Source organism: Lampetra fluviatilis, chromosome 1, assembly GCF_964198595.1.
Source record: "Lampetra fluviatilis chromosome 1, kcLamFluv1.1, whole genome shotgun sequence".
In the NCBI taxonomy this organism is placed as follows: domain Eukaryota; kingdom Metazoa; phylum Chordata; class Hyperoartia; order Petromyzontiformes; family Petromyzontidae; genus Lampetra; species Lampetra fluviatilis.
The window spans coordinates 9,270,139-9,291,378 of record NC_136275.1 but is presented as its reverse complement, the minus strand read 5'-3'; the positions used below and the strand labels follow the sequence as shown (position 1 = coordinate 9,291,378).

General features: G+C 51.0%; 2 protein-coding genes across 10 annotated transcripts in view; both read left to right on the top strand.

The window, feature by feature from the left end:
• LOC144931565 (RNA-binding motif, single-stranded-interacting protein 3-like) overlaps nt 1-21,240 on the top strand; it is a 317,683-nt gene that overhangs the window by 258,831 nt on the left and 37,612 nt on the right. For all 9 annotated transcript variants that reach the window (XM_078855595.1, XM_078855566.1, XM_078855576.1 and 6 more), the window contains one exon: nt 10,036-10,127. In XM_078855595.1, the coding sequence (XP_078711721.1) occupies nt 10,036-10,127 (92 nt within the window). The remainder of the gene's footprint in view (nt 1-10,035; nt 10,128-21,240) is intronic.
• Nucleotides 14,395-20,671, top strand: LOC144943724 (uncharacterized). Its single transcript, XM_078871543.1, has 2 exons — nt 14,395-15,693; nt 19,505-20,671. Exons 1-2 carry the CDS (start codon nt 14,395-14,397, stop codon nt 19,517-19,519), a joined length of 1,314 nt encoding a protein of 437 aa, XP_078727669.1. The 3' UTR covers nt 19,520-20,671.

The window sequence follows — 21,240 nt, the reverse complement described above, 5'->3', positions numbered from 1 at the left end:
ATGTTCTGCCAAATTAGAATTAGTTCGTGGAGCGGACAGGCCAAGTTGCGTTTCTATTGGCGGGTCAGCTTCCCGACCGTACATCAAATAGAATGGGGAAAACCCCGTAGCTGCATGGGGGGCCATTCTATACGCGGCAAGGACTCCCGGGACCTGCAGGTCCCAATCTACATGTGCCTCGCACACCTGCTGGCACAGCATGGAAGTCAAGGTTTTGTGGAGTCTCTCCACCATCCCGTCAGTCTGCGGGTGGTACGGGGAGGTACGCACCTTCTTGGTACCCAACAGATCGCACACCTCTTGCAACAATTTACTCGAAAATTTTTTACCTTGGTCGGTCAGCAGGCGTTCGGGAGCCCCCTTGTCCAGGACATAGCCCTGGACGAAGGCATCCGTCACAGCCGCTGCCGACTGGTTAGCGAGAGGCCACGCCATAGGCCATCGGGTAAAGTATTCGACCCCCACTAACAAATATTTATTCCCTCTCGGCGTGACTGGGAAGGGCCCCAAAATATCGAGTGCAACGAGCTCGTTGGTACGCGAGACCTGAATAGATTGCAGCGGTGGATTAGCTGCCACGGCCGGTGGTTTACGCCTGGCGCACTCAACGCACCCCTTCAGAATATGCACCACATCACTTCCCATTCCCGGCCAGTAATAGTCACGCTGAAGCAGGGCAAGCGTCTTGTTAACTCCCAAGTGCAAGAGGCGTTCGTGTGCCGCCAAGACAACCCTCCCCCTCACAGCGGAAGGCACCACGAGTGCGTTCCGCCGGGACAAACTGTCCCATTTCAATAACACGCCCCGCTCAAGTACATAGGAGCCGGTACGCTCCTGGTCCCCCTCGGGACCCCCAACCTTGCGGCGCAATGCTAGCAGCGAGCTGTCCGCCATCTGGAGGCGGCCCCATTCGCTGAGCGACAGCGAGAGCAGCGAGTCCCGACCCTGAGAGGCAGTGGAATCATCCCCGATCGGTGCGCCCGCTGTCGCAGCCAGTGCCCCCATCTCCCCCCAAGCGTCGGTTTACAGCGCGCCGATCCCGACAAACACGCGCATTCATCACAAGGCAACAACCGCGACAAGCAATCGGCATTCGTGTGTCGCAACCCCTTACGGTACGTAGTCGTAAACTGATAGTCCTGGAGGACTTCCAACCAACGCGACAACTGGCCCGAGGGCTGGGCGACCCTCAATGAATACTGTAGCGCCGCGTGGTCCGTTCGGACTGTAAAGTGACGACCATAAAGATATGGCCTAAACTGCTGCACAAAAAAAACAATGGCAAGCAGCTCGCGACGGGTGACACAGTAGCGCTGCTCCGCCGGAGACAACACCCTACTACCGTAGGCGACAACTCTTTCGACACCCCCAACGACTTGGGATAGCACCCCCCCAATGCCCGTGTTGCTAGCATCCGTGTCCAGCAAAAAGGGACTGGCAAAATCGGGATAACACAAGGGTGGGGCACCCACCAAGGCGTCCCGGAGGGAGCGAAACGCGGCCTCCTCCTCCGGTCCCCATTTGAACTTCACTCCCTTCGCCGTTAGAGCGTGCAAGGGTTTTGCAATAGTGGCGAAGTGCTCAACGAACCGCCGATAATAAGAAGCAAACCCGATGAAACTACGCACGTCGGAAACGGACGTAGGTGTCGGCCACGAACCGACACAATCCGTCTTCGCGGGATCGGTGGAGATCCCCGAAGAATCGACAATGTGACCCAAGTATCTAACGGACCTACGAAGGAGGTGACATTTGGCCGGTTTAAATTTCAACTTAGCCGATCGCATTCGCAAGAACACCCCTCTCAATCGCCGGAGGTGTTCCTCAAACGTTTTACTGAAAACAATGACATCGTCCATATAAATCAAGCATGTATCCCACTGCAAGCCCGACAAAACCAGCTCCATAAGTCGCTGAAACGTCGCTGGAGAGGAGTGAAGTCCCATGGGTAACCGGTTAAACTGGAACAGCCCCCCTGGAGTCCGAAATGCTGTCTTAGGTTTCGACTCTTCGTCGAGCGGCAACTGCCAAAACCCCGATAACAAATCAAGAGTCGAAAAATATCGCGCACCAGACAATGCATCGAGGGACTCATCCATCCTGGGGAGCGGATACGCGTCAGCCACAGAGATCTTATTCAGGCGACGGAAATCAACGCAGAATCGCAGGGACCCGTCCTGCTTCTTAACCAGCACAATAGGCGCTCCCCACGGCTAGAGGAGGGCGAAATAATATCGGCTTCTAGCATATCGTTAACAGCCGACTGAACATGTTCCTTCTCCACGGGACTCAGTCGGAAGGGATTTAGCCTGACCGGCGCCGCATTGCCCGTTTCAATGTGATGGTGCAACAAATCCGTGCACCCAATGTCATACTTATGTTTACTGAATACATCAGAGAATTCAATGAGCAACTCGCGCAGCGCACCCAACTGCGCCGCCGACAAATCGTCCGAGGCGGCACATAACGAATGGACCCACTCAAGGTCTTCCCTTGGCTCAACGTTCCGCGCGGGGCTCGAGCCCACCTGCGCAACCAACCCATCATCCCCAGGGACCTGCGCCGCGTGAGCCAGCACGGTGCCCTGCGGAATGACAGCTGGTCGCGACCCCGCGTTCAAAACCATCACAAACGGATCCCTGTCAGCCCGCACCAAAGTGTGAGCCACCGATAAATCAAGACCCCCGACAGCCTTGTTAGAAGGACCCAAAAGCATACTCTGTCCCGAAGCCTCCCTCACCCATGGTTTCCGCAACCGGAGGGGAATCAACATCTGTGAACCCGGGGGCACTTGCACTGTCTGCGTCGCCACCGCTTGTATCGTAGCGCACGCCGTCCGAATGTCAGTAGGGCCCGTCAAAAATGAAATCCGGCGACCCGATGGCAGTTCAATGCATCGTTGATCGATAAGAATTTTAATGGGCATTTTAGCCAAAAAGTCAGTGCCCAAAAGACACGGAACTGCCAAAGAAGACGAAACGAAAACGGGTCCCGACAATTTGATATCTCCAATGCAAATGGACGCCCTAACCTGACCGATAATGCCCAACGATCCCCCATTAGCGGCGTAAAATGGCACATCCACTGGAAGCAGCGGACGACATTGGACCGGAAGAATATTATAAATGAGGTCCGATATAATAGTTGCCGATGCCCCCGTGTCCACTAACACCCTAATCTCAACCCCATCAATAGATCCCGTAACAACGGACGAACCCGCCGAAGCAGCCACAATTCTATGCCCCAATTCCGCCCATTCAATGTCTCCCTGGTCCCGGCCGAACCCCCCTCGCCGAACCGAATCCCCGAACCTTAACCGGCCCTCCTCCGCCGCAACGCGGCGTCCCATGTGTGCCGAATAAACAGGCCGAGCGTGTGAGGTGCCGCGACTTGCCGGGGATTGTAGAGATGACTTGGGCTCTCGGTCGTCGTCCAGCCGAGCTCCCATGGCGCGCTGCCGCGGAGCGCGGCACCCGGACGCCACGTGGCCCCGGAGGCCGCAGTTATAGCACGTGACGAGGGTCGGAGTAGATCTTGGTTGCTCCGACTTTCGGCCCGATCGCAGAGGCGACCGGGCCCCCGGCCTCCAGTCCCCTGGTCGTCCCGTGGCGAACGCCTCCTCTCGTGGGCTGACGACTTGGGGTTCGGCGACCACCAAACCCGGGGCTGCGACGACAGCAGCGTTGCAACCAACGCCTTGCTTCCGTTGTAGGGCCTCGTGCGCTTGAATGCTCGTGGCGACTCTCAAAGAAGAAATATCAATCTCGTCAGCTGTGTTGATAGGGACCCCCAGGTCCTGCGCCAACTTGAGCAGCTGCTCCAAAACCATCGCGTCTTGGCCCTCCTCGTCCATCCGAGGGAACGCAGCATCAGCAAGAGCCAGCAACGCCGTGCGATAGGCCAGCGCGGTCTCCGTGGCCGCTTTCCGTCTTGCGTAGAACTGATGGCGGCACGTAGAGGGAGGCCCGTAGACCCTGGCCAACAAACCCAGCGCATCCTTCAGCGTGGAGCGGTCCGACTTCCGTGCAGCCCTGAAGGCCGCGAGCGCATCGTCGTCCAGCATGGCGGGCAATGCCCGCAGCGCCGTAGCATCGGACCACGCTGACATCTCTTGATGCGCCAAAAACCTTCGCTGAAATTGGCCCCAGTCTCCGCCTTCCGCCTTGAAGGCTGACAACGTGGGCAGGCGCTGCTGAAAAATGAAGTCATCCGCCTCGTGGTTCCTCTCCGCCTGTCCGTCGGTGTCTAAGATGGCGGCTCCAGCAGCAGACGTAAGATGGCGGACCCTCTCGCGCGCTGATGACGTCGATGCGCGCGCTTGGGAACCCACCACCACGTGGCGCTCGCCGTTCCCGCCAAAAGTAGGCCCAGGCGCAATGGCGGGAATCCCCCATTCGTTTTGGCGGGAATCTGCGGGGCGACCTTGTAAAATGTCCCCCACCGTCCCCGCTCCTCCCGACGAGCTGATCTCCGCCAAGATGGACGCGGCGGCGAGCAGCAGCTCCGCCAGTCGGGAGTGCGCCTCACGAAGCCCGGCGTCTGTCCCCGGTCGCTCGGCCGGCGCCGTCGACGGACCCTGCAGCGTGGGCAAGTCCTCTTCCTCACCCCCCGCCACCAGCGGCCCCGAGTCGTCCAGGTCTTCCTCGCGGTCAATCCCGTGGGTCCTACGGGTCTTCCTCGTCTCCATACTTGGAAGCCCGTTTCACTTCTGACGCCAGATGAAGTATTGGAAAATGACGGCAGGAAACTCCTTGACGGGAACACACTTCTTTTATTAAATCTTGACTTGTAACAATACAACGCGTGGCCTCTCTTCTTCACAATGCGCTTCTCTTGACTCTGGATTCTGTGCTGCTGGCTCTCTGTGCCTCGTGTAGACTCCGCGCCTCGGCTACACTCCTCTCTCGCCTCGTGTAGACTCTGCGCCTCTGCTACACTCTCCACTCGCCTCGTGTAGACTTTGCATCTCTCTCTCTGGCTACACCGTATGCATACTCGGCTCGTGTAGACCTTCCTCTCTCTCTGGCTACACCGTATGCATACTCGGCTCGTGTAGACCGTTCTCTCTCGCTGGCTACACACTATACATCACTCAGCTCGTGTAGACCGTTCTCTCTCGCTGGCTACACACTATACATCACTCAGCTCGTGTAGACCGTTCTCTCTCGCTGGCTACACACTATACATTACTCAGCTCGTGTAGACCGTTCTCTCTCGCTGGCTACACACTATACATTACTCAGCTCGTGTAGACCGTTCTCTCTCGCTGGCTACACACTTATACCTTACTCTCCTCTACTCTCCATTACTCTCCATTACTCTCCTCTCCGGGCTCTATCTCTGCACCTTCGTCTTCATTCTTAGATGGTTCCACTTCTGCCCCTGCTCCTCTGTGCATCACCTTATATACCCCTTCTTCCCGGGAGACGGAGCGGATGCGGACCTCAACGTCGGCACCGCTCCTCAGTTACCCAATCCCCACGCGCTATCCCTACGATCCGGTTCCGCTCAGCGCGTGTTTCCACTCCCCGACCAATCACACCGCGCTGCTACCCGATCACTCCCTCTGGGCGCGTCACCGGCACACAGCCAATCAGCAGCACTACCCCCACCCGCGCACTGACGCCTGCTCCTCCCCGTCAGCGCGCGTCACCACACACACACCCGTACATACGCGCTGGCACACGACATATACACCCAGCGCGTATCACCACTACACAGGAAAGCCACCCATACGGATGCTTACCTAAAACCGGATTTCTACCACCATCCATCCCAGAAGAATTCCCTCATCAAGACTCTATACCATAGAGCCCAATGCATTTCGAACCAGGAACACATTGGCAGTGAACTCAAACACGTACGCCAAGCTCTTAAGGCTAATGGTTACTCTGACTACACAATCCGCAAGGCCATCACTCCAACCATCAAGAAGGATCCTGTTGAGGAGCCTTTCAAGACCATCACCTTACCCTACATTGCTGGGGTCACAAAAAAGATCTCGAAAATCCTGATTAAACACAAGATCCAGGTCCGATTCAACACAGTACATAAAATCCGTGATCTGGTCCCGTCTGTAAAAGATGTGGTTCCAGACATACAGTACCCTGGCGTCTACAAACTAAGTTGCCTCTGTGGTAGCAGTTACATTGGAGAAACCAAACGACATGTCTCGGACCGCATCCGTGAACATAAAGCAGACCTGAAACACGGTAGGACAAACACCTCAACCGTGGCAGATCACTGTTACAATTCAGTGGGCTCACATGACATTGACTTCTCCAAGACAGAGGTTCTCTGCAAGCCATCTGGCTATCATGAGAGATTCGTTCATGAGGCGATCCACATATACAAACACAGAGACAATTTCAACCGAGAAGATGGATTCTGGCTTAGCAATCATTGGAAGGACGTAATAAATCATTTCGGATCTTAACTGATTGTGTTCACGTTTACGGTGACTTTCAGACCGCGTTCCACTCACTGGCATGGTGCAGTGTGCAGAGTAATGTATGGTGTCGTAATTGTATAGTAAATATATAGCAGTGTGATACACATTAGGGTGGGTAGAATAATACATAGTGTTATATTAAAATGGATAAGGCAGCAACTGCAGCAGCAGCAGCAACTGCAGCAGCAGCAGCAGAAACTGCAGCAGCAGCAGAAACTACAGCAGCAGCAGCAACTGCAGCAGCAGCAACTGCAGCAGCAGCAGCAGCAGCAACTGCAGCAGCAGCAGCAACTGCAGCAGCAGCAGCAACTGCAGCAGCAGCAACTGCAGCTCCCTTTGATGCTGTTAATCCTGCATAATGCACATGCATATGTAGTACTAATCACATTCCTGCATTTCCCATAAATATGCTAAATTCCTCTTGATATGCAAATTTCTTTGTCAAGGCACCCAGCTCATATATATGCTCCAAGCTCGTGTGCTGTTTCATTCAGACTGTCGCCTCGACGGACCTGGTTTTCACCTGAGGACGGCTGCTTGCGTTGTGGCCGAAACGTCGTGAGAATAATTTTATTATGTTTTATTTTTATTATTTTATTACTTCCCTTCTACGTGACTTTACCGAATGAACCAAGAAGACAACTGCATTATCTTCATGTCACGAAACCTCGTTGTTTTTAAGCCCGCCCTGAGCCAAGGGATGAGCAGCAGTTGTTGGTTTGCAACTCTGAAACAGTGGAATTTATACCCAAAATGTGCATTTCCCACTGTGTAACATGCACATGGGAAAGCATGGAGAAGTGCACACTGGGAATTTTGCTGAAAGACACAAAGAGGGATGCATAAATTGGAGAAGATACGGATGTTAAGAGACATCTTGTTGAGTGCTGATGCAATTAAGTGTCATTGGGCAGGCCATGGCGCTGTAGAGGATGATGGCCGGTGGACTATAGACGGAGAGGCAGCCCAAGGAGGGAATACGAGCAATGAAATGGGCTAATGTGCAGGTGCTTGATAACACATTCCTCCTGCGGAGGGAGCTGGTAGGAACTTTAGGTTGCTCGGTCAATGATCCAGGGTCAACGGCGGCATGGTGTATTCCGCAAATATGCCCGACTGTGAGGGCGGGCACAAGCCGGCGTGAGTAGGTTAAACGTTGAGTTTTATAAGGGCACCACGGGGTGACCAGCCCCTCCCTCCCCACCCAGCCCCACCCCTCTCACCCCCCACCCAGCCCCTCCCCACCCTCCCCAGCCAGCCCCTCCCCACCCTCCCCTCCCCACCCAGCCCCACCCTCCCCACCCAGCCCCTCCCCACCCTCCCCTCCCCACCCAGCCCCTACCTCCCCACCCAGCCCCTCCCTGCACGACGGACGGACACAATAATCCCATGTGGGCTGGTGTAACCAGGAGGTTCCTACCAGTAAAATGTTTCATTGCAGGACCATGAGAGATGGCAACGGCTTGTGGAAGCATTCATCTAACAGTGGTTTGATCATGCCTGATGGTGGAAGATGATTCATAAACACGATGTTTTATAAAATGTAGTATTCCAAAAATGTAGCCTTAATTGCCACACCTAAAAAATTTATGAAATTATAAATAATTGTATTTCAAAGGCACACTTGTGATATGTGAAATGGAAAACATTGCAATGCAAAAAGAATCCCTCAAACAGAGATTTATTCAATCTTTTATCACTACCCCTGAAAAGTTAAGTGCTTTCAGAGAAATGTAAAGTTTCGCTGAATTGGTTCTGACTGTAACCAAACATTCTGCGAATCTGCTGATGTGATCGCTCTTGTGAAAGGAAAGCGCATATATGCTAATAACAGTGGTCATTGGGGCTATGGAAATCCCCCCCCCACACACACACTCTAAACCCCAATATATAGAAACATGAGTGTATGTTACGTTGTTCAAAGACACAAGTGATAAACTGAAAGGGCATAGTGGGAAATTATGGTGATTGTAACCATAACCCCTGAGTTGTGTGCACACGGCCAGCTACTCACATCTTGGACAGATTCTCCGTCTGCTGACCTTTCCAACGTCATGCTTTAAAATCGTTTAAGTGTTAATTTAGGTCACGTTAAATAATAAGTCACCCTGTATTTGTACGCTGTGATTATGATCGTTGTTTTTAAAGTGCACCGTCTTATAACCAATTCCTTCCGAATAGAAGTACAAGATACATTATCTTGCATACGCACGCAATGCAATTAAACGTCAGCTGGTTTGGTGTTTTAAGAAGGGCTAATAAAGTTCACAGTCTTGGTTCAGTTATCCAATTAAGCGATTCAAACATAAAACTCAAATATATATATACTGTATTGATTTACATATTTGTTTCCCTGCTTGTGTGTGTGTAATGTAATACAATAATGACAATACTTATTCCATTGTCATACCCATAGATGAAGAAATCTAAGGCTGAATCCCTCAAGACTAAACCTCATCAAGTCTTTTATTCAGAAATATTTCACATATTCATCATTGTCCAGGCCACATCTTACGAATATTGCCAACCCCATGCCTTTAAGTGCCCCGAGGCAGGCCAGCCGCGCTATCAGGTGGATGTCTGGCCCAGCATGATTGGCCTTCTCTCCTGCGGCAAATGAGTGTCTTGGATCAAGAGGCCATTGGTGTTGAAGCCCATTACGGAGCTAATGATGCGTTTGGAAATTGCTGGTAATTGTGTAAATGCGCAGAACAGTACCATTTCAATTTGATCAGACTTGATTGTCAGTGTGGCAAGGCTATCCAGGCTATTTGACTCTAATGTGGGGAGATGCTCATGAAGGAAGATTAAAGCAAAGACAGTTACCACGCTTTTAACTGTGCAGTTCAGCTAATACTCATGTTTACACAGGAATAAAAAAGGGTATTTTGTTGGAAATCGTTAACCAATTAAAACCACCTGCCTGACGAGTCATGCGATATATTTTCCAGTGGTGTTTTTCATGTTCTATGAATATCAGCTTTAGGAGCAACTTTTTTGTTTCATAGAAAGTGGCTGTTACTTTATGGGTAGATACACATTTGTTTGGAACTCGTCTTTCTTGCTAGGAGTAAAATGTATAATGTGTGTGTGTCACTGTCCCTTGAAAACATTCCGCAAGACCTTTTGAAAAATCTGAAGGTTTTTTTCTGGCGTAACTCTTGCTTGTACATGCGCGGGGCACCAACTCGATGACAGTTTGTTGAACATTGGGGGGGGGGGGGATGATGAAATATAACTCCAACAACGTTTGAACAAAGTTAATGAATGAATGGAGTGATCGAGTCTTTTGATATGACACACTGCAGATGTGTTAGTAAATATGGTCGCGTCTGTATATGGCTTTGATGCGATACGCATGAAAGCGCATGCCATAATTGGGTGACTGTGACCTACCCTGCTGAGCTTGGTGTTCGTGACCTGTCTGTGTTGGACTACTTGGTGACTTCCTCTTTTTCCAAGTCTGAGCAATGCACAAACATATGTATATACACACTCGGTGCTGTTTGCACAAAGCAGGTTGTGATTTTTTAATAATGTGCGTATACGACTTTGTTCCCAATGTTGTCACCATGTCACCACAGGGTACGGCTTTGTGGATTTCGACAGCCCAGCCGCAGCCCAGAAGGCAGTGTCGGCCCTCAAGGCCAATGGTGTGCAAGCACAGATGGCCAAGGTAAGCTGCCACTTCCAGTCTGCTATGGCTGTGGTGTACTCAAGCACGTGTTGATGCCATTTTACCCTCATCATTGGTCGTGAACGTAAAAACGTAACGATGGTGCAGCCGTGGATTTACTTACTCAAGCCAATGCCGGCAGACGGGCCTCCATGAGATTGGTCTACTCTACCACACGTGCCTGAAGCAAAGAAGTATGGTAGTTGCCTTTATTTCACCATGTGAGAGCTGTTTGAAGCTATGTGTTCTAGATGAGGCCTCAATTTTATTTTTCAAGGACGACCTGGCATGAATATACGAAGGGTACAAAAAACAGGTTGAGAAATACCATTACAAAAACAATTATTCCAGGTTCGGAGGAAAACGCAATATTAAAATGTAATCAGTTTTTTCTAAGCAAAGTACATTACCCAAATTATCAATATATTAGAGCATAAACTTGTAAAACACATTTTTATAATTAAGATGCAAAATGATTCAGTCTCCATCTGAAAATAACTGTTCGTTCACAATCCCTGCTTGGCTGCCAATGCTGTCAGTGGATCTGTAGCAAAAATGTGGGTTTCACTCCGAAGTGCATTTTTGTGATGACTACCCTGAGCTATGTTCTTGTTATACTTGGCAGGGCACTGTTTAGTGGACTCAAGCCACTCGACTAATTTGAATTTGTTTTTTTTCTATGGAGGTAGCAGTGTTTTTACAGTTACTTTTTAAAATGAATGGGGTTGTTATTTTTTGTGTGCTTCATTGCCATATTTTATTGCTTTTTGTGATATGAATGACCCAGGTCACTCTAGAAACTGAGACGACCCTCGTCTCTTGGGTTCTCACCTGGTTAAAGAAAATAAACTTGAAACCTGACATTTCTTCAATAGATTGGTGGGAAAGATTCCACACAGTGAAAGGGATTGTTTGAATAATACCTCCTCAGCACTGCATGTTACAGGTAGAGAGTGCGTTATATCTAAACGAATAGTCCACAAGTATTGTGGTATAGCAGACATGATTCCTTGTAAAAAAGGTTTCAGTTGTGTTCCCAGAAAAAAGGGGCAAAACCTATTATGTTTTGGTACTGACAAAGGAGGTCCCATGATGTAGATGCTCACCCGAGCTCTCATTTACTCTGATAGTGCATTGTCTTTGTGCTGTGTACGCCTTTTGGCGTTCTCTGGTCTAACACCGCTTGAGACGAGGCTCAAAAGAAAGCCGTCTCTGGTGTGGACCAATCAGTTTCATAGACAATGCATTTATTATTATCAGAGTATGGTTTTTTTTGCATTTTGACCACAAGTATTGTGGTTAATGCAGACATGATTCCTTGTAAAAGGTTTCAGTTTGGTGTTTTAACAACTTAACCCATGTTTTAACAACTTAACCCATGTTTTATTGCCAGATAAAAGGGGAAAAACTTATTCTCATATTCTGGTACTGGCAAAGGAGGTCCCATGATGAAGCAATGTGTGAAGTTTATAAATGACACAACCCGTGATGCAGAGAGGCCCAAATCCAACGTGTCAGAACAATGCAAATAAAGGCCAACTGCCTGTTTCGTGCGGGCAGGTGAAGGGTTTCTGTCTCTCCGGTCCAGTTTTTGTGTGACAGTAAATGAAATAGTTATTTTTGGCAATTGGAAAACTCATTAAAGAATGTCATACAAAAACAATTGATTGCACAGAAGCTTTCTGTAATAAGCAATTTATTCCGAGGGTGCTCTGACGTTTAGTCGCGGCATTGTCCGAGGAGGCCCTTTGCTGAGCAGGGACACTCGCCAAAAGGGCTCGGCTCCAGAGGACATTGCTTTTCGTAATGTTGCGGAAGGACAGATGGCCTGTGAAAATAATAGATTGTAAGTAATCACCTGCATTATTTTACCCCAGAGAAATACAACTACTTAAAATATTCGTGAGTTTTTTTTAGATTAGGTAGCACGTGCCAGCTTTTTTTTCTTCCTTTGCTGGTTTCCCCCCTCCGGCTCCACCTAATTCCAACACGCGGCTCAAAGGCTTGCATCAAGCGCCACCCACGGTGCCATCAACTGGAAGCTTGTAGATGAACAAGATTCCTAGCTCATCAACAAAAGAGGTCCATTTAAGCTTTGAAAACGAACGGCGGCGTACAGCGCAGAGGTAGGAGACTTGAGAGCCCTCGGAAATCACCACGGCTTCTAATGTTGTTGTAAAGTCTATGCTTGAGCTGGAATCCATGTCAAATTTCAGGCTATACATTGAGCTAAGTATGTTAGCCATTGAGATCCTGGGAATATATTGTGTGGCGCAAGTTATAAGCACGTTGGTAAAGCAATATGAAGGGGTACATTCAACTTAAACGTAAAGACCTTTTTGTCAAATTGCAGTTTGGTTTGCAACAGCGTCAGATTTTAATTTAGAGTGAATCTATGGCTCTTTGGTTGATTAATTTTAGGTTTTTTTAAGTCTCAAATACACGGTGTTCTGAAACATTGGAGTTTATAATAAACACAGCCGTTTTGAATATTGCTTTTTTTGTCGCAAACACATTGACGTGGCTTGGCTTCCCTGCTGTATTTATAGTTAAAGTCTGGCTTCCTATCCTCTTGTTGAAGGTGTCACTATAAGATGACTGCATAAACAAAAGGACACTTTCAAAGGCTTTCGTGTTGACTTAAGTCCTTATTTGAATTGTTATAGAGTACACTTTAAAATGGATGCTGATGTTGTGATGATGAACAAGAAAAACTATTGTTTAGTTTATGTTCACAAGTTATTGTCTCCACACAACATGGGCTTGGGGGTGACCCTCATACCTACTATAATCACCCAGGAATATTCTTTGGGTCTTTCGGTAAAGTCACATAGAGAGTCAATAATAGAGGTTTTTGGGGTTAGATCGCGTAAATATATAAATGTGTCGTTAAAAACCCGCCACCACCCGACACAGCCAACTAGTAAGGGTTGTCACGTAAACAGAACATACCAATTCATCACCAGTACGGCACACCGGTGTGTTGGAGAGCCAAGCCACAACATTTACAAACTGAGTATGACGTTTCGCCAGTAATTACAACTAGCTTCATCAGGCGACAGCCAGATTTGTGGAGAAGTCCACCTGTTTAGTTCCTTATATAGAGGCGTAGATCTGTTGACCACACTTCTGCGCTCTTGCACAATGTGGGGGGGGGGGGGTTACTGAGGCAACGTACATTATGCATGTGCATTATGCGAGCCCTTTGAACTTGTCCTTCCTGTCTATTCTGTTTATTAAAATAGCCCTACCAACGGTAATCCCTATTGCCGTACGCTGCCCTTTGTAGGCATGCATTTAAATAATGTATTATTTGATTATTCGCTTCCACGCAGCACTAAGGCGGTAGCTATCCGAACGATTCAAGCTATTTTTATTTGTTTCAATTTCGATAGATTCTCTAATTAGTCTTGGCCAGTAGTAGCTAGTTTTACACAAAACTTCAACATTATCAAAATCAATTGAGTGTCCTTGTTAGCACGTGTGTTCTGCTACTGCTGACAGTTGCATTTGGGAGAATTGAATATTTCTCTGATGTTCTTTTAGTCTCGTGCTGATCATTCGTCCTGTTTGCCCAACATAACATTTACCACACGTGCAGTTAATCCTGTACACACCTTCTGTTGATAGCTTCGGTAATACATCTTTTGTACCATATATTAATATCTGTGTTTTATGTGTAGTAGAGTTACCCACTCGATATTCACAAACTCGGAGAGCAAATCGTTAACAAGGTTTTCCCGCTCAATCTAACGGTCAGGGTCTCACAAGCTGTGAGAGCTGACCGTAAACAAGGTTTTCCCGCGTGACCAAGCGGTCAGGGTCAGATAGGGTGAATTGGGATCGAAAAGCATATTGGGAACGACCAATCACAGGGTTCCACAAGGTGGCCGGGGATTGGACAACCCGGCCACGAACAAGTATAAAGCCAGAGCGCTGAGAGCTCTCGGGGAGTTGGACTACACGAAGACCCAAGACGGCGGAAGAAGCCTAGGACCCTGGACCAAGCCCTCCAGCCCTTATCAGGGCTAGGGTTCAGAGTAACCAGTGGTCGGGAGACATCTCCCTAGGTCCAGTCAGAGGACACTGAAAGAGCGGGATATTAAGTAGCCTGTAGGGTACGGGGGCTTGTACGTTCTGAGTGTAATGGGTGAGGGGACCATATACCCCTCAGTGCATAGGGACTGTGTTAATAAGACGAATAAAAGTGTGTGCTACAAAAGAGGTTGAAGAGTCCGTCTGTACAACACTACATTGGCGTCAGAAGATGGAAACAAGACGAACGAACCGCACGCGAAGTGCCGATGATGCAAGCTCCGACTCACCTGTGGGTGCTGCGGGCGGCGCTGAAGATGTTGGCGTGTTGCCAGCCGCCCCACCACCAGCTGTGCAGCCGATCGCCGCGAGCGACGGCACCCAGGCTGCTCACGCCCGCCTCGCCCAGCTGCTGCATGCTGCAGCAGCCATCCTGGAGCAACTTACCCTGGTGGCTGCGGGCGGGGAGGAACGGCCGACAGCGAATGTCCCCGCCATCGCAAACCCGGAAGAGGTCGTCTTTCCCGCCGACGGGTCACGTGGAGGCGAAAGCCAAGTGCATGCTGGGACCCCCGGGGGCCAATCACGACACACCGCGTCATCGCAGAGCGACGCTGCCTTTGCAGGACCCTCCAGCAACACCGCGTCATCACGGCTGCGACGCCGTACTGTACATGTTGTCGACCAAGCCATCGCTGCGTTCGGGACCGAGTCTGAGCTTGACGAAGACGACGACACAGCTGCTCTACAGCAGCGGCTGCCTGTCTTTCGCGAATTTTCGTCCACAGGGGGCGACTGGGCGGCATTTCAACGTCGCTTCCTCAGCCACCAGGAGATGGTGGGCTGGTCGGATGCACAAGCACTTCGTGCACTGCCAGCCACCTTGGACGATGACTCTCTCGCTGCACTCATCTCCATTCCCAAGCGACAAAGGGCGACACTACAAGCAGCACTTCAGCGGCTGTCTGATGTCTACGGACCTCCTTCCGCCACACGCCACCAGTTCTACGAGAGACGGTGCAAGCCAAGGGAGTCGCCATTGGCGTTCCGCACCGCGCTACTCGCCATGGCAAGAGCAGCTTACCCCCGCATGGACGATGAGGCTATCGACGCACTCGTCCTTCAGAAGCTGCTGGAGATGGCGAGGAGGCTGCGCCTTGTCATCCAGGCCATGGATGACGAGGACATGTGCTCACTGCGAGCTGCCCGGAGCATTCATGCTCACTTAATGCTGGACCAGGACGAGACCATCACCGCATCGGCTACGACATCGGTGCCTGCCAGCAGGGACAACGCTCGCTCTCCTGATCGAGTCTTCTCGACGTTCAGCGCGATGCCCCAGCGATCACCGGATCGCACCAGTCGCCGCAACGACTGGGAGCGGGGACGGCCCTTCCCCCGCGGCGACGCGATGTGTTTCAACTGTGGCCGCCGAGGCCACTTCTCTCCCGACTGCCGTGCACCTCGCCGCCGCTCCGCCGGATCCCGAGACCGGGACTACAGAGCTTCCAGAGCAGCGCAGCATAACCAGGCAAGTCGCGGCACCCCACACGCTCGGCCCTCATACACACCACAACACACCATTGACTCCGCTCAGAACACGGCGTATGACACGCGGCGTTTGGCCGACTCTTCGCGACCACTGCGACCCGGGCAGTGGTCAGAGCTGGCCCATAGAGTGGTTGCAGCGACGGCGGGTTCCTCGGTGGTTGTTGGTTCGATTGAGGGGGTGGAAGTGCGCGTGCTTGTTGATACCGGTGCATCGGCCACTATCATCTCCGAGTTAATTTACAATATACTGCCCGTGCGATGTCGATCTTTGGAAAAGGTTTTCGTTCCATTTTTCGCTGCAAATGGAAGTTCCCTGGGGATTCTCGGCCAAATTCGGGCGCAAATTGCCATTGGAGATATTAAATTGGCCGGACCTGTTTTTGTGTCTTCTTCCCTTGCGGTGCCGTGCCTTCTGGGAACTGATTTTCTTGCCAAAATGCCCATTAAAATCCTTATCGATCAGGGATGTATTGAACTTCCCTCGGGCCGCCGGATGGCATTTTTACCCGCGGCCACGCGTTCACGGACGGAAAATGCTTCCGTACAGGCTTTTGCGGCTTGCGCTGTACGCATTCCGCCAGGGGCACAAATGCTCGTCCCCTTACGGTTAAAGAAACCGCTCGCTCCCACCGCCTCGGTAAATGGCATTTTATTGGGACCTTCCAACACAGCAGTTAACAGCCTTTCGTTGGTGGCCGCACAGACTCTTGTAGCGGGCGACAGGGAGCCATTTATACAAGTTTTGAATGTCGGTCTGTCAGACACCGTCATTCCACAGGGGACAGTGCTCGCTCATGCGACAGTCGCGCCCCTGGGGACCGGGATTGTCGGACACGTAACGAACGCTCAGCAACCTCGCCCTCAGAACGGTGACGAGGGGTGGATTGACGCTCTCTGCGCTGATGCCGGCGATTTATCCGGCTCACAGCAGAGTGATTTGCGGACTCTTTTGCGGGAATTCTCGGATGTGTTCAGCAAATCACAATTTGATATTGGCTGCACCAAGCTGCTGCGTCACCATATTGATACCGGTGACTCTGCCCCTATCCGCCAAAACCCGTTTCGGCTCAGCCCTGCGGAGAAACAGCATGTTAAATGGGCAGTTGACGACATGCTGGCGGCTGATATAATTTCTCCTTCAAACAGCCCCTGGAGTGCTCCGATAGTGCTGGTGAAAAAGCACGATGGCAGTCTTCGATTCTGTGTAGACTTTCGGCGCCTGAATAAAATTTCCGTAGCTGACGCATATCCTCTGCCACGTATGGATGAGTCATTGGATGCCCTGGCAGGGGCGTGCTATTTTTCCACTTTGGACCTTCTGTCAGGGTTTTGGCAACTCCCCCTCGACGAAGCGTCAAAGCCAAAGACTGCTTTTCGGACACCACAGGGCCTCTTCGAGTTTAATAGATTGCCCATGGGGCTCCACTCGGCCCCAGCGACGTTTCAGAGGCTCATGGAGCTGGTCCTCGCTGGGCTCCAGTGGGACTCATGCCTGATTTATCTTGATGACGTTATTGTCTTTGGCCGCACGTTCAACGAACACATTGAACGGTTGCGCGCTGTCTTCGAAAAAATGCGAGCTGCGAACCTCAAATTTAAGCCGCAAAAGTGCCACCTTCTGCGGGAATCTGTGCGCTATCTGGGCCACATAGTCAGCCGCTCGGGTATTTCCACAGACCCTGAAAAGACTAAATGTGTCAGCCAATGGCCTACCCCCACCTCTGCTGGGGATGTTCGCAGTTTTATCGGGTTCGCGTCGTACTACCGACGTTTTGTGGCTGGTTTCGCTACAATCGCCAAGCCACTACACGCTCTTACAGCAAAAGGGCTGAAATTTCATTGGGGAGACGCGGAACAGGCCGCATTTGACTCCTTACGGAATGCTCTTGTAGCAGCACCGCCCCTGGCTTACCCCGATTTCGCAAAGCCGTTTATTCTGGACACCGATGCCAGTAACACCGGGATCGGCGGGGTGCTGTCCCAAATCGTTGATGGCATTGAGAGGGTGGTTGCCTATGGAAGCAGGGTTTTGTCCCCTGCAGAGCAACGTTATTGCGTAATCCGACGCGAGCTGCTGGCCATTGTTTACTTTATACAACAATACAGGCCATACCTGTACGGTCAACGGTTTACCGTGCGCTCCGATCACTCTGCGTTACAATACGCTTTGCGCATTGACCAACCGTCTGGCCAGCCCTCCCGATGGATTGAAGTCCTCCAGGACTACAATTTTATGGTGATTTACCGTAAGGGCACACAGCACAGTAATGCGGATGCGCTATCTCGCCTCCCGTCAGAACAATGCGCCTGTTTCACGGGTTCTGGCCGGTGCAAACCGCAAATAGTACGCCCGGTTGCACCTCCTGAAACGGTTTCTGCTGCCCTTCCTTCCGATCCTGCGCCGGGTGCGGACCACGAAAATCCGCCAGCAAGTGACGACTTGCTGGGGATAACGTTGGACGAATGGGGTCGGCACCAAATGAACGATGCGTCATTGGTGCCTCTGCGTCGTCGCGCATGTGATTCGTCCTCACGTTCAAGTAAATCGAACTCTTTTGCCATGCGCCGCGGTCTGCTCATGCATTGGGATGCTGATTCTTGCCAGTACAAAATTGTAGTGCCATCGGCTTTGCGGTGTTCGGCTGTGTGCGCGGCACACGAGCGATTGTCGCACCTGGGTGTGCATAAAACCATTGGGTTGCTAAGATTACAATTTTACTGGCCGGGCATGCTTCGCGACGTAACTGATATTTTAATGGGCTGCACCCAATGTGCGCAACGTAAACCTCCAGCGAAGCCGGCATGCCCACCGCTGCAGCCCATCACGGTATCCCGTGTGAACGAGCTGGTTGCTCTCGACATTTTGGGGCCTTTTCCTACAACGCCTCGTGGTAACAAGTACCTTCTGGTTGGGGTGGAGTATTTTACACGGTGGCCTATGGCCTGGGCCCTCCCCAACCAGTCGACAGCAGCCGTGGTGGACGCCTTTGTTCAAGGCTATGTGCTGGACAAGGGCGCTCCAGAACGGTTGCTGACCGATCAGGGAAGAAATTTTTCAAGTACCCTGCTGAGTGAGGTATGCCGCCTGTTGGGCACTAAGAAGGTGCGCACTTCGCCCTATCACCCCCAAACAGATGGCATGGTGGAGCGGTTGCATAGAACCCTCACCTCTATGCTATGCCATCAGGTTGACGAATCCCACGTAGACTGGGACCTGCAGATCCCAGGGGTCCTCGCTGCTTACCGCATGGCGCCACATGCAGCGACAGGGTTCTCCCCATTTTTCCTAATGTATGGCAGGGAGGCCATTCCCTCCGCTGATGTGCGGCTTGGGATAGAGCAGCTTCCACAGTCATCGAAGCTCACTGACCATTTGCGGTTCAACCTGCAAAAGCTGTCTGAGGCTCGTGATGCGGCGATCGAAAATTCCGCTTCCCGCCAGCGGGCAAATTCGAGGTTGCAGGCCCCGCGCACGTCCGTGCATCAGTGGGCTCCAGGTGATATGGCGTGGCTTCATTGCCCCCAGGTGCCGGTGTCCACATCGGCTAAACTCCTAAAACCATGGCGGGGTCCGGTTGAGGTGGTCCAGGTAATGCGCCCACAGTGTGTTAAGATACGTTGGGGACGACGGCGCTGGTTCGTGCACCCCTCTCGTCTGAAGCCATTTGTTGCTCCGCGCGGCTCTGCGTCACACTCAAAACACGAGGGCCGAGCGTGTGATATGCCCGACGAGCTGGATGTCGCCCCGTTGGTACCTAATCCACAGCGCAGACGTCTCATTCCTTCCGCAGATGATGCGGGACTGAGGGAGCCGTGCGAGCCACGAGTCTCTGCACGAAGGCCCCGTGAGCCGCCCAACATGTTTGCCAGGATGCCTGACCCGTCTACAACAAGAGTCTCTGCAAAGAGACCTTCTGACCCACCCAACATGTTTGCCAGGATGCCTGACCCGCCCAACATGTTTGCCAAAATGCCTGACCCGCCCAACATGTTTACCAGGATGCCTGACCCGCCCAACATGTTTGCCAGGCTGCCCGACCCGTCTGCTCCAAGGGTCCACGCAGAGAGGCCTCCTGCCCCTGCTGACATTTTTGCCAGGATGCCTGGTCAGCCTGCAGCCCGGAAAGGGGCACCCATCCCCTACGACGGGCCCGCGAAATACACACGGGCTAGATCGCGTCGCTTTTCTTGATTGCCCATCATTTTTTTTGCGGCAGCTGAATGCTGCATGCGTTGTGCGTCGCGAATGTCGTTATTTGTGATTGGTTCTGACCATGTACATATGTTGTGTTGTTGATGGGGGGGGGGTATTTATAGTGGGTGTTCCTGTTCTTGTTGGATGTTCCTGTTCTTGTTGGTTGTGGCACACACACACTTTGATTCATTGATGGGGATTTTCTGATGTAGTAGAGTTACCCACTCGATATTCACAAACTCGGAGAGCAAATCGTTAACAAGGTTTTCCCGCTCAAACTAACGGTCAGGGTCTCACAAGCTGTGAGAGCTGACCGTAAACAAGGTTTTCCCGCGTGACCAAACGGTCAGGGTCAGATAGGGTGAATTGGGATCGAAAAGCATATTGGGAACGACCAATCACAGGGTTACACAAGGTGGCCGGGGATTGGACAACCCGGCCACGAACAAGTATAAAGCCAGAGCGCTGAGAGCTCTCGGGGAGTTGGACTACACGAAGACCCAAGACGGCGGAAGAAGCCTAGGACCCTGGACCAAGCCCTCCAGCCCTTATCAGGGCTAGGGTTGAGAGTAACCAGTGGTCGGGAGACATCTCCCTAGGTCCAGTCAGAGGACACTGAAAGAGCGGGATATTAAGTAGCCTGTAGGGTACGGGGGCTTGTACGTTCTGAGTGTAACGGGTGAGGGGACCGTATACCCCTCAGTGCATAGGGACTGTGTTAATAAGACGAATAAAAGTGTGTGCTACAAAAGACGTTGAAGAGTCCGTCTGTACAACACTACATATGTGCCATGCCAAATCTGACTCGGATGTTTTGTTTTTCCAAACATCTGGCTAGTTTATCAGTTACTCCCGCAATGTAGGGTATTTTGATCGTTTTAATTACTTGGGCAGTTTCAATGCTCTTGTTATTTGATTTGGTTTTGGTATTCAATTCCCTGTTGATTTGTGCATCATTGTTTACGTGACAACCCTTACTAGTTGGCTGTGTCGGGTGGTGATGGGTTTTTAACGACACATTTATATATTTACGCGATCTAACCCAAAAACCTCTATTATGGATGATATTGGTCGTGAAAGCCTCCGTATTAAACCCACATAGATAGGTTCAAATTAATACAAATAAAATGTATTTATTTTATTTTTATTTTATTAATTTTAACCTATCGACATGACTTTACCGAAAGACCTAAAGAATATGAATTCCTGCAGTCACGAAAGCTTTAAGTCAAGAATCACCCAGGAATGTCTGTCCTTAACGCTCGTGACGTTACTCAACATCGACCAGCCCCCCTCATTAATAATCATGAAGAGGTTACGTCCTCCAGATGG